The sequence below is a fragment of the Perna viridis genome, chromosome 10, assembly GCF_037379345.1.
Source record: "Perna viridis isolate PV_CMFRI_1.1 ecotype Kerala chromosome 10, ASM3737934v1, whole genome shotgun sequence".
NCBI classification, from domain to species: Eukaryota; Metazoa; Mollusca; class Bivalvia; order Mytilida; family Mytilidae; genus Perna; species Perna viridis.
Genome location: NC_142454.1, coordinates 22,916,166 through 22,933,306, shown reverse-complemented (window position 1 = coordinate 22,933,306; position 17,141 = coordinate 22,916,166). Strand labels below are relative to the sequence as shown.

Here is a 17,141-nt window from a genome sequence, read left to right as displayed (position 1 = left end):
CATAGAAAATAAGTACCAGAAAATACCACAGATATATGTCAATAACCTACAAATATACATGTAAATGTATGCTGTCCTGGGAGTTGCCTTGTCTACAAATTTTGTTAAATACAATTTTTTGATATATTACATTCAGTATTAGTATTGTAAATTCCCTATAATTTAAGTATTGATATTTTCTTGTGAAATTAATTTGTTACAAGGATTTTCCCTGAGGTTGAAGTATAATACACATGTATTTGCACTACCATTTTACAAAATTCAAGACCCCCTTTTCAACTTTATACCTTTTATGATTTGTAATCTTGTTAAATCAGTTGATCAAAATTAATTTAATTTTATACAGGAGATTTTTTTGTTGTTTTTGTTTTGTTTTTTTAGATTTTAAAGAACACATTTTCAATGTCTTAACCCTCAGCATTCTCATTTCACATCCCAATGCGTTTCATGTAGCTGTTTGTAATTTTAAATGTATGGCAAAGAAAAGTTACTGTATGAACAGTCATGTGAAATTGTCCCACATTTATTTTAAAGCACATGCTTTTAAACAAGTTAAGTCATGAGAAGCATTAAAATAATCTTTCAAGACATACATTGCTAGACAGGGAATGCTAGTTAGGTACATATCTACTAGAAGCATTGAAGCAACTCATGTGTTTCAAGTATATGTCCATTTAAGAATCAGGCATACTGTGATAAACCTATAATTATTTTGTGTGACTTATTATGGTTGAATTGCATTCAAAAACACCTAGAAAACATATCTGACTGAAACAATAGTGCGTAGATGGCGTTGGAAAGGGAGATAATGTTGCTTTTTTGTAGGAGGACCAAAAATGGTTTGAAAATTTTGTCATTCATTTCAACCAATTTTCAAATTAAACTTAACTTTATTATCCAGAATGTATACTGTAAAGTGTAAGGGGATTTTTTCAGAGATTCACTGAATGCCTGGCTGCAATAATAGAATTCTACTATTTTTTCAGTTGATGCAACACAGCCTGCTTCTAACTCTGGCCTATACTTCAGAGTTTTAAGCCAATGCTTAACTTTATTCAATAGATACAAATTACACTCAATTCTAAAGGTGAATAATATATGACAAGGTATGTTTAGTAAACCATTGTTGTTGAGTGTGATTTCAAGTGAATTTTATCACTGCATTGGATAGGGTATGTCAGTCATGATGGCTGAGTGGTTAGATTGCTAGATTTAGAATCGTGAGCTCTTTCATTTCTGCAAGTCAGAATTGAACAAATGTGGGAATGTTCCAATATCCACCTTAAATAAGCTCAGGTGTAACACCATTTTTTTTCATTCTTGGATTTCCCCACAATAAAAAAGGTTGTGTGGTTGTGCCACAAAATTTGAAAAAAGTTCTTAAGTCTGAGAATATTCTAAACTTATTTGTGATGTCATAAATTCTATATGTTAGATGTTTTTTGTTCCTGTGCCTGAATTTGCAATTAAGTTTTGCAACTTAATAAATTTTCAATACTTCTTTAGAATGAATATTACATTTTGAATTCGAACATAATATTATGATCAGAAATTAAAAAAAAAAATTATTTAAAAAATGGACTAAAACTGGTGTAATTAGAAATGGATTCGAGGAGAAAAAAAAATCTGAAAACTAGTAGGCATCTCATTATTACAAATACTAGTGTCTTTTTACAAGAATGTTTGACCATGAAAAAATTTGTCATACGATTACATTTATATTATGTCTCAAAGTTAACTGTTTATTTGGAAAAAACAAGTACAAAAAAAGCTCAAAGTTCTGCAGGTATTTAAATTTTCTATAGAAGTTGGACCTTGACGTAAAACTCGATAAAAACACTCCAAGTTTATTGTCCCTTCATTTCTCATATACCCATATCAGGTAATGGACAATTAAATTTGAAATAGTAGGAAATCTGAATGCACAAATATTTGCTTACAAGGAAGACACATGCTATAATACAATTGGATGGTATTTTATAAGGGCCAAATTTGAATGATGATTTATATAGTGGACATGTTTAAACCTATGTGATGTAAGATGGTTGTAATATAGGTGCTGTGATTTGTCAAATGTTATATTGAAAGGCATATACATACAGGAATTTGACGATTATACAGGAAAGAAAGGATTAAAACCCATGATCTGGTAGGCTTTTTTAAAATGCATTTTTGAATAGTATAAAAATTAGCTACTTTAACAAAATGAGATAAATTGCTTAAAATGACATTTATTTTGTAAAAGTATTTTGTAATTTTTTTAAAAAGGTAATGTAATAATTAATATTTTAAAAATATTCTGTTTGGGCAATATAGCAGGGATATGTGTAACGAGTTAAATGCAATAGGAAACAGTGTAAAATGTTTTACTTCCCCTTGTTTTAAATCTTACAACTTGCAAGGTTTTATGATGATATAAAATTTTCCCAGTGGATTCATCCTTCAGTTTTGATTACAGCAGGGAGTCTAGTGTCATAAAAAAACTAAAATTGTTTTATCTCCCCCTTTTTTACCCTACAACTTAAAAGGTTTCATGTTGAAATCAAAATTTCACCTCGTATGTTAATAGATTTTGACAACAAGTTCTTGTATATGTGAGCATGTGGAGGAAGAGGATAAGTAGGTACATGTATAGGCATGCACCACCTGAAGGAGGTAGACCTTGGGTAAGGGACATAACTCTTGGAATCAGTGATGTGTTTGTATCATATTCAATTTCACAAAGCCTATCAAGCTTTCATTTGAAACAGAATGAAACAATCCAAGTTACTTTGATGCTTACATGAGATTGATGTACAATGAAATGTTGAATACAACGTTCCAATGATTTAAAAAAGTTGTGTCCCTTACTTAAAGTCTACCTCCTTAATATTCCATCTTTCAGTATTCTCTAGGATTTTTAATAATTTCAAACTTCTATACAGATAGTATAGTTAAACCTGTCTTAACAGTGGCTGTAAAAGACTATAATTATAATATCCCTGTATGTAGTGCATTCTATATCAAATTACCCTGAATATAAAGACCACCTGTCTTTTGTGACAATGATTTTGCTCTCTCTTGGAAGGTCACTGCAGACAGGCTTTATAGGAAGTTTCCCATAGCCTCATTCTCTGTTTCCAATCATCGGATTTATGTCTGTAGGTAGAGTAACTTTATAAGAAAAGTTACCACTTCATCTTTTTTCTACATATATTTTCACCGTTTCCAGGACATGAAGAGGGAATTTTAAGATTTTTATTTCATAATATTAGTTACTAATTACACAAACAGCTGGTACTAAAAATGTCAATTACTAATTTCATAATACATGTATGATTATTGGCATTCAGTGCTATCTCCTTGAGTATAACTTGCATTTTTGATTTGAACAAAAATTTATGATCAATAAAATGCTAAGAATTTCCATCCATGTTTCAGATTGTGTCTGAAGAGGGTAAAAAACTTTATCATGGACACATACAAGAAGTTCTTGAAAATAAAGCTGTGATTGCTTTCATTGAAGAAGTTGGAGAAAGGTAAAGTGAAGATGGCAAATCTGGTTCTCAGAAAATATTCAAATATTTTGTTCATTTTATATGCAGTGGCTAAATATAATCACTTTAAACTGTCTGTACATTTAAAAAATGTTATTTATTTGATAGTTTGGACTTAATTGTTAATAAGGACTGTTTTATGAAATCAAGGACTAATGAAAGGGAGATAATTCCTTAATTGGATAATTTACTATTTCATTAGATTCAGCAAAATACCTGAATTTTTAAATAATATTTTAAAGGGAATTGGAAAATTTAAAATTCATGACATTCACAGTCACACTTCTATCTATCCATACTATTTTGCTTTCAGTTCAAATCATTTTGTATATTTAACCACAGGCAAAATAAAATATTAAACAGAATTTAATTTGAACTTTAAATGAGATAATTATGATTTTGAAATATTTACTTTATGATCAAATTACACTGTGTATTTTCAAAATATGCTCCTACAACAACAGAATGTATTGATTAATTTGAATGTGCCACTTAAATTTTGATGCTTTTTTAAAAGGAAAAATCAAATACGCTTGGTATTATAACAAAAATCAACAAATATTGAGACACATAAGATTTTCTTTAATCCTTATTTAACTGACCACAGATTTGATGAGCTAGATGTCAAAACAAAGGGTATATCCTGTATTGGATAGGCTATATTATGAAGGAAAACATGTACATGTACTGTATGGGATTTAGGTCCCAAATCTTTAATCTGATGTTTACAGAGTTAAGACATTAACAGGACTTCCTATTTATTATCCAGGAAAGAGGTTCAGGTTGATAGACTACGGCCAGACAAAAGTTCCAAGTCGTGTAAGTAACATCTGTATTTTTCTTTGCTTGATATATTTTCATCCAATTTTTTATTCTTTCTGTGAATAATGATTTGACAATGTTATCAGTATTTACCCTTGCTTAACACACTTTTTTCAATCTTTTTTTATATATTTTTGTATTTTGAAATGACAACATTTGGTTACAATTCTTGGTTATAGTTTTTACAGTTTAAAGTTTACTTGTTAATATCTTATACATGTACAATTTGTTACTTTTTAAAATATTATTACTTAGATTTATGATTTGGTTATTATGACCCTGTAATATGTACATGTATATCTATTTTTACTATTTGAGTTTTGCCTTTATAGATGGTATTTTTTTTCACAGGTCAAGTTTTCAAACACTGGCAGAAAAGAAGAGTAAGTTGATTTCAGTTGACTTCTTTCAAAAATGTTCTGATATATTTTGATAAATAAGATGTCGGGCTATAACTTCTTAAGAATATAATATGGAAGAACTGCAATTGTTTTTAGTGAACAAATTTTTGCAGGTTTTGAATTTTTGGTCAAACCATTTATTTTTTAATTCCTAGATGCTCTAGAGATTGCCATAAATTTGCACATAAATGAAGTTCACTGTATTTTGACAGACTAGGAAAATTGCCCCTCCCCAACCCACATCCACAAATGAATAAACGAACACAGTGCCTTATTTAGTTGTAGTATTATATGAATGGCAAAATTAAGAATGTATAATCATGTCAAGTTGAAGTACAGTCAAGCCCAGTCTAATCCAAACTCTGAACAAACCAAAACCCGGGGGGTGAGGGGGGGTTAGAACTCCTGTTTGTTAGAAAATTTTGCTATTTCTTGCAAAATTTGGGCAAAAATGATCAAATATAAGCCTGGACTCCTTTACCCCTCCTTTTCGAAATCTTTGGAGTGCCATTGTACCTTAGTGTAAATGACACTTACCTGTATCTAGGTCTCAAGTCTGATGTCCTTTCAACTTATTCTATAATTTTAATGTCCCTGTTTTAACTTAGTTGTATTCTATACTTTTAATTATTTTTGTTAAAATTTTCATGTTTACTTGTAACCATTTTATAAATAAGCATTTTGTTTGTTATAAGTTATTATTTCTAAGATTAAATTTGGAAATCAGGGGTTTTGACCCTTTCATGCTATATTAAGTATTTAAGTAGCATTCCAGCTAAGGATCATGCAAAATGTGATTCATGGGTAAAAAGTCTACATATTTTTATTTTTGATATTTTGTTGGAAATGTCATAGTAAACAGAAATAAACACATGGTTTTTCATATAACCCGTGCTCTTATGAGATAAAAAGTATATAGAATGCACTGTAGATTTCAAAATTAAGGGAGATAACTCTGTAAATGGTGCTCAAATATAATAGAATCTACTGTATTTTCAATGTCAATTATCTCCTAAGAGCAGGCAGATTTGAATGAATAATTACACATTTCATAGTACAGACCCATAAAAGAACTTAATAACAAAAATAAAAATATGTAGCCTTTTTTGGGGTGTACCACATTTTTTAGATTTTGCATGACTTTTACAAAGACAGCTACTTAAAATTTGCTTCATTTTTGGAAATTGTAAATATATGGTTTTATTGGAATTTTTGTATGAAAGAGTAATCAAGGAAACCAAGGTTATAGCGGTAATCAAAAGAATGTAATCCAGGGACAAAGACCAGAAATGGAAAACAGACATACACAAAGAACATAAAGTAACTAAAATCATACATACAAAGTAACAAAAGCAAATGAGTAACTCGGACTCCACTAAAAACTGGGAGCATGGACCAGGTGCACTGGTAGGGTAAGTGTCCTCTGCTTTTCTAGAAACACCCGCCGAGTTGCTCATAAGAAGTCAAGTCCGGGGTAGAAAAAAGAAATGCTGCTATATTTTATTTTTTTGGGGTTAAGTCAAGAAACCCTTACTTAAGTACCTATATAAAGTGATTTGAAAAAATCAAATGATTTTACTTACCTACCTACCTACCATTATTTATTCAATTAACATACCCTTAAACAGGTATTTATTTTTTTATTTCTTAACTTAAATTTTATGAATGTCTTCTGAGCATCTATGATATCAATGGAAATTTAGCCTTTCACAAGGACTTTGAATTTTAGCTTTGATCAAACCATGAAAATCACAAAAATATATATCAAACAAACCATATGGGCCAGCTGCAGCCTGCCCTGTGGTATGAGGATTTCTTCGTCATTCATTGAAGACCAATGGGTACCCTTGGGCTGACATTTTCATCCGGGTGGGGTTGTTGTTTCCTTGACTTGCAGCCTGTCCTGTGGTATGAGGATTTCTTCCTCATTCATTGAAGACCATTGGGTAGCCTTGGGCTGACATTTTGATCCCGATGGGGTTGTTGTCTCCTTGACTTACAGCCTGCCCTGTGGTATGAGGATTCGTCAATTATTGAAGACCAATGGGTAGCCTTGGCCTGACATTTTCATCCCGATGGGGTTGTTGTCTCCTTGACATGTACACCATACCTATTCTCGTTATACATAGATCTTCCACTGTATTTCATATCAAACAGGTCTTCATGGTGTAAAGGACATCCTCTAAATTATTGAACAAAGTGCTGTGGTTTTGCTGTTTATTCTCGACACTTGAAATGATGTTGCCCATGTACATGTTTGTCTTAGAGTAACATTACCTAATACGAAACTTATGACAATGTTTTGCCCATTTCAGACTTATCAAAAAAGGTACAGTGATTTTCCTTTTTCTAGTGAATATGTCTTTGGTGATTGTCTTTAAACTTATTCCTCTCTCCTGCACTCTTACACAGTCTCTTTTGTGTTGGTTGTTTATTATTGGAAAAGCAGGGGTTATTTCCCTTGATCTTATTCTATTTCAAAGGTAGATATTAAAGAAAAAAATATTGAAGAGCACACCTCTTTAGAATACTTATAGAGAATTAATTAAATTTTCACATTGTCTCAACCAAAAGATCTTTTTCTAGATGATTTATATGCCAACTAAGGAAACTCAATGAAATTATATCATTTCAGTTGTAAGGATGCCGTGGTTACAAGTAAAATTCTTGAACGCATGTATTAAAATGGTTAAAATTTGCTAATAACAGATGATTCTAACATTGTTATAAATAATTCCTGATGTCATGTATGTTATAAATAATTCTTAATGTCATGTAAAACACACTACTCCTATGTTGTTTTGAAAAACAAATAAGATCTCACTATATTCAATGCATGACTTGAATACTTTATTTTATCTTTTTGACCAACAGAACAGTGAACGATGATAACTTGGCATGTCTTTGGTGATGAGCACTATATCTTAGACTTGGTTTTTAGGTCAGTTAGTCTGTACACAAACACTAATAGAACAATATATTATTTCTTGCATGTTTTTGTACTGGGTTTCAGATAGCTCCCACGATGACTGTTGAACAGGCTGTACCTCCTCGCATGCCCAATCCTCCCGCCCTACCTCCATCTTTACCACCTCCTCCTCTTATACAGACCAATGGAGGTAAGTAGATGTAGGCAGAGCACTTAGATGTTTGTTTGTCTCTCTGTCCAGTAACTTCAGGTGTATCTATTGAGTAGAAATGTATTATGACATTCTATGTATGATTTCAATTAAACTGCATATTATCTTTCGGTGTTTCATTTTCAACATATTACAAATGTGAACTGACAAGTTAACCATTAACACTTATTAATATTGTAATTAATACTGTTTAGTTACCACAGTTACCATTTAAAAATAGTTATTATTATAATGTATTGAGACTGTTGACAAGTCATTTTGTTGATTAATGATAAATTGCAATAGTTCAGTTATATCTTGAAGAATCAATTTACTCTAACGGCCAATAAGGCTAAACATTCAACTGGTGTGTAAATTGTATAAAGCATTTGAATTAACAAAACTTGAAAACTTGTCTGAAAAAATGAAAGAAATCTGCATCATCTTGTATCTTTTGTGTTATTGATATTACTTCCTTATAATGATTGAATGGACAAAAATACACACAAAGAGAGAAAAGGAACTTGGGTTTTTGTATGTGACATATGTTGACGATTTCATTTGTATTGCTTTTACTTTCCTTTAAATTCATATTCATCAAAAAAAACAAAAAAACATTAATACTGTGAAATCTGTGTACATCAAACTACTTCTTGGGTAAATGTCTTGTTTAGTTAATTGTCGTTCCCTGTAAGAATTGGGCAGTAGTAAAAACATTGTATGAAAAAAAGAAACCATCATTTTGATAGTGTAATTTGACTGTTTGCACCATAAGAATAAAGGAAAGCAAACACGATTTTCCATATCATGCGGGACCACTGAGTTATTTTATTGAAATGTATTGAAAATGAACATTTCAAGGGTAAAGAAACCTTATTTTTCTAACATTCTATTGAAGAAATTCTGAGCAAATCCAGCAATGTAGAGATCAAATGATGGTATTTTCAAATAGAGGAAGCATCATTAAGTGATATTTTATTGTCAGAATGGTGGATTTTTGACATGCATGTTTTTGATTTTTTCCCCATTTTGCCTGTTTCTTACAAATACTTGTACTTCAAAGGTACTTGGTTAAGATAGGTTTCATTGTTACCTTTACTTATTCTATTTCATGAAAAGTTCCAATGGCCAACTTTTATGGATTCTGTTCAATTGAGCATGATTGTGTACAGTTCTGGAAAGGTTGAAATGCTATAATAATGAAAGAATTTCAAGGATACTTTTGATTGTGCCTAACTATGTTTTTGTAGCCTGTATGTTTTTATTAAAACAAAAAAACAATTTGAGGACAGGCATGTATTCCAAAATGTCAGTTTTAAGTCATGTATATTGCTGGTCAGTATCTTAAAATAAATTTCCTGATTTCATCATGAGAAATACAACAGTTTGAGTGCAGGTAAATTTTGAGTCAAAGAAAATGTTTGAAAACAGAAAATAAAAGTTACTCAGAATTAAAACAATATGGCAAGCCTTGAAACAAATGTGGGTGCATTGCTGTAGTTCTTGAAGAGCAAGCAAGGATAAGAAACTTGAGATTAGTTAAAGGGAAAGACCACCTTTTCATTAAGTTAGGCTCTTATGATAAATCATACCTACGTAAACAAAAATAAATAACCTTTAATGCAAAATGCGCTTTTATAAAATGCTCAAGGCTATGCAAAGTTCAAAATCCTTTAAATATAAGTGGATAGCCATCTTTCAGAACTTTCCTATCTGAAGGAAGATCAGTCAGACTTAATTGAATTTTACCGATAGTTTCCAATTGGCTCTTGACGTCACTAAGTCGGTTTGGTACTGATGCAAGTACTGCAAAGAATATGTAAACAAAGAATATTCCATAAATATCTATGATCCTTTTTATCTAAGTGACGTCGGTTTGGTACTGATGCAAGTACTGCAAAGAATATGTAAACAAAGAATATTCCATAAATATCTATGATCCTTTTTATCTAATCACCAAAACATGATGACTTGTCAAGCTTATGATTGCATAAAGAATAAAAGAGAAATGTGAGAAAAGTTTTTTTTACCAGCAGCATGAACATTCTTCAGAAGTAGTCATAATATTTCTCTTACAAATACTAGTCATCTGGCTGCAAATCCCGTTGTTCTTCAATGATGTCTGACATTGCTTACATGCTGTGCCTCAATCTCTTCTTCTATCTATTTTGGGTTGATATTACAAGGGAAAAGTCCCAAATTTGCGATTTTTGGGACATCGTACTCAATTACCTATTTCATTTTACAAACCGACTTCGTGACGTCACAGTTCAACCGATCATGGTGGCGCCCATATGCGCAGGAAATCAAAATTTTCTAATTATAAATCTTGATTAATTAAGAAAAGGAAATTATTTTGTTTCTATTTAATTTTCATTAATATTTAACTGATTAGTATATTCATGACTTGCACAATAATGTGGTCTTCTCCTTTTTTTAGTAGCCTTCATTTGTTATCTAAGTTTCTGGTTACGAGTTCAGTTCAATAAGATTCACTGTACTGAATGTAGTTTACCATCTTCAATGTACCAAATAAATTGAATTTCTATTACTGTTGAAAAGCTTTTGTTGGAACACAAAATGTCTATTACTTAGAAGAAACAGCTTGACTTATAGTGCAGCCAAACTTGAAGAAAAAATTCAATTTTTAATGTCCGATAATCTTTAAAATGACCTATTTGCGTATCATGTTGCATGTTGTATAACTTTAAGATGACTTATTGAATGAGAACCTTTTGTATGACTAAAACACATTTTTCTTAGATCATGATATACTTGATGATTTTTGCATGTAATCAGTGTGATTATCTTTATCCATACTTCCTCTCAACAGAGCAACAAACTATACCAGTATCAAACAGTAAACCAGTCAGTATGCCACCGCCACCACCACCAATTCCACAAATGGCTGTCCCCATGCAGCCACCTCCAGTATTCCACCAACCACCAATGGTATCTTACAATGGCACTGATCAGCAGGCTGCACAACAGATCCCTGTTGCTTGCCTTGGCATAGATGGTCAGCAGCCACCTTTTATGCCGCCCCATATGATGAATGGAACAATGGTCCCCTACAATGGAGAGAATGGAATGATGGTACCAGAAACAATGATGTCAAGCCCTGTGGTCTGTGTACCGTATATGGAGACCATTTCACCCACTGAGGTCAATGTAGATTATCCCCCTTCTGAGGATTCCAGGGGATTAGATCTTCCACTCAATGGTTAGTGCCTATTTTTTAAATGCATTTGTACATTGCTATGCACTTGGTTTCATAATTTTCATAAGTTTTTTTCTTTTTATCACACCACACAAAGTGGTGGAGGATTATGTAAAAATATCCAAAAAGTTTGATGTCCTTCTTTCGATCTGTCTGTTCTCTCAGTTTCCAGATGATAACTTGAAGAAAGATCAAGGCACTTTTTTTTAAACTTCACTCAGTGGTTATGTTCCATTTTTAGCAAAATCCAAAATGCAGTTTTTGAGTTGGGCCATTTTGAAATTTTGCCACCCCTTTTTTGGCATTATGATGCAGGGTATCGCTTAATTTTCAAATTGTGTCCAATTTTATTTATTTATTTATTATACCCTGCAAACAGGGCTATATAGGAATCATCCCATCTGTCCATCTGTCTGCCATTCCGTCCGTCCATCAATCCACATAAATTTTCTAGTAAGCAGAATTACTAAACCTCTCAAAAAGTTTGAAGAAAATTTAAAGGAAGGTTTTGTATCATATGTTAATTTGCAAAAAGAAATGCAATTACTGTCTGAGGATTCCAAAGGGAGATAATGTCAAGCTATGACACAAAAAAACTTTTTTTTTAGGAAAAACATTATTTTCATGAATAATAATACTTCAGAAAAGGGGTCTATTTCATGAACTCAAAATTAAAGTGAAAGTAGGAGAAGTCTATTTTTAGTTCGACCTGTTGTGGTGTACCAAAGTTTGTGCCTTTTTTTCCTGCAAAACTGGACCTAAAAATTATTTTTGACATTTCCTGAATGGAAAATTATAGTCAAAAGTTAGATTGAAATTCCTTGTCTTTTTTTTTTTTTTTTAAACCTCGAAAATTTAAAGGTTTACTATAGAAGCCTATGGGGCAAAGAATACAATACTGAGACCAAATATAATTATTAAGGGAGATAAGTTTATTTAAGACCATTTGAAGCAGGGGGGGGGGGTATTCTGTTTGTGAGCTTGTTCACAGTATTTCTTTTTTATGTTGAAAGTTATTCGCCCTTTAATCTTGTAAATACGGATTCTTTAAAAATCTGAATTTTGGGGTTTTCATATCAAGTTTTCAGGGCATATAGGAATCATGCTGTCTGTCCACCTGTCTACATATGTTGTAAGAACAACTCCTAAACTGTTATAAACAGAATATATTAAATTTTACATGAAGATTAAAAATCATATATTGATATGCTTGCGTGAATGGTGACATCTAATGTCTGATTACTGCAAGGGGAGAAAATTCGTAATAATTTTTCTAAACAGCTAGATTTTCGAACACAGCTATCTGTCTATCCATATATATTGAACAATAAATTAAAAACACAATTTGCTGGACATGTAACTGTCCTGTCGTTTTTCTGCAAAAATATTTGTCAGACATTATTCTTCAACACTTTTTATGGAAATGTTTAGTTGTAGCCTTATTTAAGGACAGTACCTTGTATTTCTTAGTTTTCCAATTGATGAGACTTGTAACAACATTAGGGGACAACCATTTTTTTTTTTTTATGTCAGAGCTGTCTATTCTTGCATTTCTATTGCAGATAGTTTGTAGCAGATACAATTGTATTTAACATTTGTACTTTTGAAATATTGATAATTATATTAATATATTTTCATATAAAATCAATCATATTTTAGACAAATAAATGAGAACTCAGCACATGTGACTTGTATGTATATTACTTTTGTTGTGTAGGATACACAAAATTGGCTGATATTTTCATAGATCTTAAAATTAATATATATTGCAGTCAGGTGATTCATACTTGTGCACTTAAAGGAGGTAGACCTAAGGTAAGGGATGTAACTCTTGAAATCGGTGATATGTTTGTGTCATATTCAATTTCCCCAAAGCCTCTCAACCTTTCATTTAAAACAGAATAAAATCAGTCCAAGTTACTTGGATGCTTACATGAGATAGATGTAAAAGATGACAAAAGTTCCAGTGATTTGTAAGAGTTGTGTCCCTTACTGTAGGTCTACCTCCTTAAAGAGCTCAAAGGAATTTACATGTTTAGGTTTCCTGTCTAATTAAACTAATGTTGAATTTGTTTTCTTTTATTACAGATATCAACACACTGAGATTTTTCTTCAATTTAGGAGTTGGGGTAAGTCTACTTGTCAATTTATGTAGTATCTTCCATTTACAAATCGGAAGTATTTTTTTACATCTGGTAATTCATTTAAAAGTGGACGAGTTTTTCTTCTTTTGCTTGAACTAGGAATGTAGTCCAGGATGATAATTGCCCGAGACTTGAGCTGTTATTGTTTCCATCTAAAAATGCTGCGTTGATTTATTGCATGAAGTGACTGGTTTTAGTTGATTTATGGTATTTATTAAAGTACAAGTACATTTTTTGGATTGCTTTAGATGTTCATTCATTCATTCATTCATTCATTCATAATATAGAGATACAATGACATAGAACAACAATTAACTTAAATAGTAGAAACATTATAGAAATAGTGATTGATCAAGTTTTGTATTTTTTTGTTTTTAATTTGTGAAGGCCCCAGTTGTTGTTGGTATCCATTTTTGTTGTATGCCGAATATTGTTTATTCATGGAATATTGAATTCTTGAATTGTAGTATAGTATCTATGTTTTCGATAGCAATTGGATTTTTAGTTAAACATTGAAATTTCTGGTTTGACTCAACTATAAAAAGCCTCAAAAATTGGTACCGGATGGAAAAAAGCTCCACCATAATACTGTAAACTGGGAAATTTTTGCTGTGTCTTTTCACACTGTTTTGAATTCACAATTGTTTCTAATTTTGAATTAAAACGTTCTACTAAAAATATATTCACTACTATTTTGTCTTGCTGCTAAAATGTCGAAAATTTTTCTTTTTACTGTACTCCCAATTGAGTATTAGCTAGTTTACTTCCTTTTTTGTATGGTAATGAAATATTATTTTTTCACTTCAGCACTACAGAGCAGTGAGTCTCCTTAGTCACAGTGGAATGGCACAGGGTCAGTCAGGGGTTGTTTATTGTCAATCAGCACCCAGTGAAAAATATAAATCTAGTCCAAGTAATGGGGTGGAATATAGTCCTGTATTCTCAACATTTATACAACCACCAACTACTAGTCCAGATACAGGCAACGAAAATGATGATCGCAGTAGTAACATATCAAACGATAGTGGGTGCGAAACTAACAAAAATGATAATGAGCAAGAAAATGTTAAAAATAGTAACAACGACAATGTGGTAGTTGAACGTAATGAGAGAAATAGTCATTGTTCTGACATGTCTGTATCTGACACTGTGGGTAGTCCACCCCCAGAAGTGGACACATCCTCTGAACAGGGATATCGGACTGCTAAGCGCAGAAAATATTATATGTACAAGAATCTCAAATTGATAAAGCCTATCAAAGAAATCCCAAACAAGTATCTAGATTTGTTAAAATATTTAAGTTTAGAAAAATCTCGATGTGAAGGTGAGCCAATTATTTTGGCTCCCCCAAAAGTACCTCAACAAGTGGGAGGTCACATTGTAGCCAATCAGGTACCAGCTTCTCAGTGTAATGGTTGCCAGGTCAATCTAAATCCTTCTGCACAAACTTTTGTGCCTGGTACTAACGGTATGGTGTTTCAAAATGTACAGAATAGTAATAGTAGTAGTAATCAGGGAACCAGTAGTGCTTCCTCGACCAATCATAGCATGCCACCTCCATCATCTCCTATGCACACTGCATGTTCTAGTCAGAATCGCTTGCCTAATATATCTAAACATTATGTATCACCTAATAACTTTGCACATTATCATACCATTTCTTTTCAAACAGGTCAGTGAACTTCATACTGTCCAGCCTTCTGTCTACAGACAATTGTTTATACCCCACTCAACAAGTGGCTGATATATTGGAATCCCCATGTCCATCAGTCATTCTGTCTGTCTGTACCACTTTTGGGACAATAAACTCAGCTTCTGCTAGATTGATTACACATTTGGTCTATGGGTTTATATAGATTGGTCATAAGTTGTAAGCCATTTTAGTTGCTGCCAGATGTTAACTTTCTATTCCATGGGACTTAAATTTTTTTTCACTGTATGGAACAATAGACAAAAAATTTGTCACAAAAATCTTGGCTTCCACTGGTTGGATTGATTTCAATTTGGTATATAGCTTTATATAGATGGATCATATGTTGTAAGCCATTTTTGTTGTTCACTGATAATAACTTCCTGTTATGCTGGATTTAAATTTTTCCCTCTGTACGGAAATAGAGAGAAAATTTCTGTCACAAAAATATTAGCTGCAGCTTGATGGATTGATTGCAAATGTGATATTTGGCTTTATATGGATGGGGCATACAGTGTTAGTGTTTTTTGTTGCTATCAGATAATAACTTCCTGTTTTTGTTGCTATTAGATACTAACTTCCTGTTTTGTTGGAATCTCCCATTTTTTTCAGATTGATACTATGAAGACAATGAAGAAACTATACAGATTATGTTTTATAATGTTATCACATTGTTTTCAGTAACATTTGATTAAATTCATTGTTCTTATATTATAACCTCTCTCAGTGTGTGGATGGAATATTGGAACCACCTTGTCTGTCTGTCTTTCCAATTTTATCATTGCAATTATTCAGTTCCCAGTGAATGGATTGATTTCAAATCTGATGAGTGGCTTTATATAGATGGGCAGTATATTGTTAGCAATTTTTGTTGCTTTCCAATATCAGCTTCTTTTATGAGTGGGGGTATGCATAGCATGACAACACATGCAACTTCATGTTGCTATGGTGATGGGTTTTTGCTCTCTGGTTGTGGAATGTAAATATAACTTCTATAGGAACAATTTTAATGCTTCTTAAGGCACATGAAGAAAAAGATTGAGAATTTTTTTATTCTTGGTCAGATTTCCATGTGATTTACAGCATATTGATCAAAACATTATAAATTTATTAATGTGATAAAATCAGTAAATATTTATTGTGAACCATTAAGGGTTCAGTATAATTCTTTTTCTTTAGAACTATCATATTTTAAATTTCCAAGATTCTCATATGAATTTGATAAAAAAAAAATTCTACTTTTAGAACCTTTCTAAACACTTATACAATACTTTAACCCAGCACTTAACCTTTTTCTTTTGCACACAGTGTTTGAACTAACCTTTTCAGCTACTTTTTATTGGGCAAGGGAATTTTCTTATTGTGTTGCAAAACTTGTGTGTGTAAATTGCCCCCTTTATTTTTTTTTTTAAAGCATAGTCATGTTTGTGTTTTGTTTGTTTAGGTACCCTTTTTAATAAAGTAGATAATGCAGTTCAACTTGCCTATCTGAAATGAGGCTGAAATAAAATAACTTGCCAATTATTTTAACTTTGCCAGGCAATGAGGCAAGTGGTTAGCTAATTCAAACACTGTGTATGTTTGATACTATAAATGGCATAATACATGTATAGTGCTTCCTTGTCTTCTGTACATTTAGAAATTATGCATGCGATAATGATTGCAATATCGCAATTTTTGCAATTTAGACTTGAATGTGGTTTCAATTGGTATGATCAGAAATCGCTGAAGTTTTGAGAAACGTTTCACAAAATTCAGTTATTTCAAAATTGGTGAGTTTTAAAATATTTTTGCAATAATTTCTGAATGTACAGAAGTTTGTTGTACAAATTGTAAATATTGCTTAAATAACCTTCATCTTCAAGTGTTATTAATTATGTTAATTGTTGTCACTCATGATAATTGTGCTTTGAATTGTACATTTTGAACTGTAAATGAACACAAGCTGCTTTACTCCTGTTGTAACACTAAGGTGGAAGTGCTGTAAGCCGTCTCTATAAGATTGCTAATGATTTTCATCAGGACAAAAAAAATTGAAAAAAATTAAATTATCACAAATCTGTGTTGCATAATTGGTCCCTATTGTTCGACTATTTCTTAACTGCAATATAAAATCAATAAAAATATCCCTGGTGTAGCAGCTGGTAGGACAAACCATGATTTTATCTTTAAATGTATATAAACTTGATCTTTTTATACTCTCACACCA

At 31.8% G+C, this 17,141-nt stretch overlaps 1 protein-coding gene across 1 annotated transcript in view; it reads left to right on the top strand.

The window, feature by feature from the left end:
• LOC148605005 (uncharacterized) overlaps positions 1 to 15,069 on the top strand; it is a 52,394-nt gene extending 37,325 nt beyond the window's left edge. Inside the window, exons 10-16 of the mRNA XM_088547813.1 lie at positions 3,421 to 3,518; positions 4,306 to 4,355; positions 4,710 to 4,741; positions 7,773 to 7,878; positions 10,712 to 11,101; positions 13,187 to 13,227; positions 14,050 to 15,069. Of these exons, the coding sequence (XP_088403939.1) occupies positions 3,421 to 3,518; positions 4,306 to 4,355; positions 4,710 to 4,741; positions 7,773 to 7,878; positions 10,712 to 11,101; positions 13,187 to 13,227; positions 14,050 to 14,922 (1,590 nt within the window). The 3' untranslated portion in view covers positions 14,923 to 15,069. The remainder of the gene's footprint in view (positions 1 to 3,420; positions 3,519 to 4,305; positions 4,356 to 4,709; positions 4,742 to 7,772; positions 7,879 to 10,711; positions 11,102 to 13,186; positions 13,228 to 14,049) is intronic.
• The last annotated feature ends 2,072 nt before the right edge of the window (positions 15,070 to 17,141 follow it).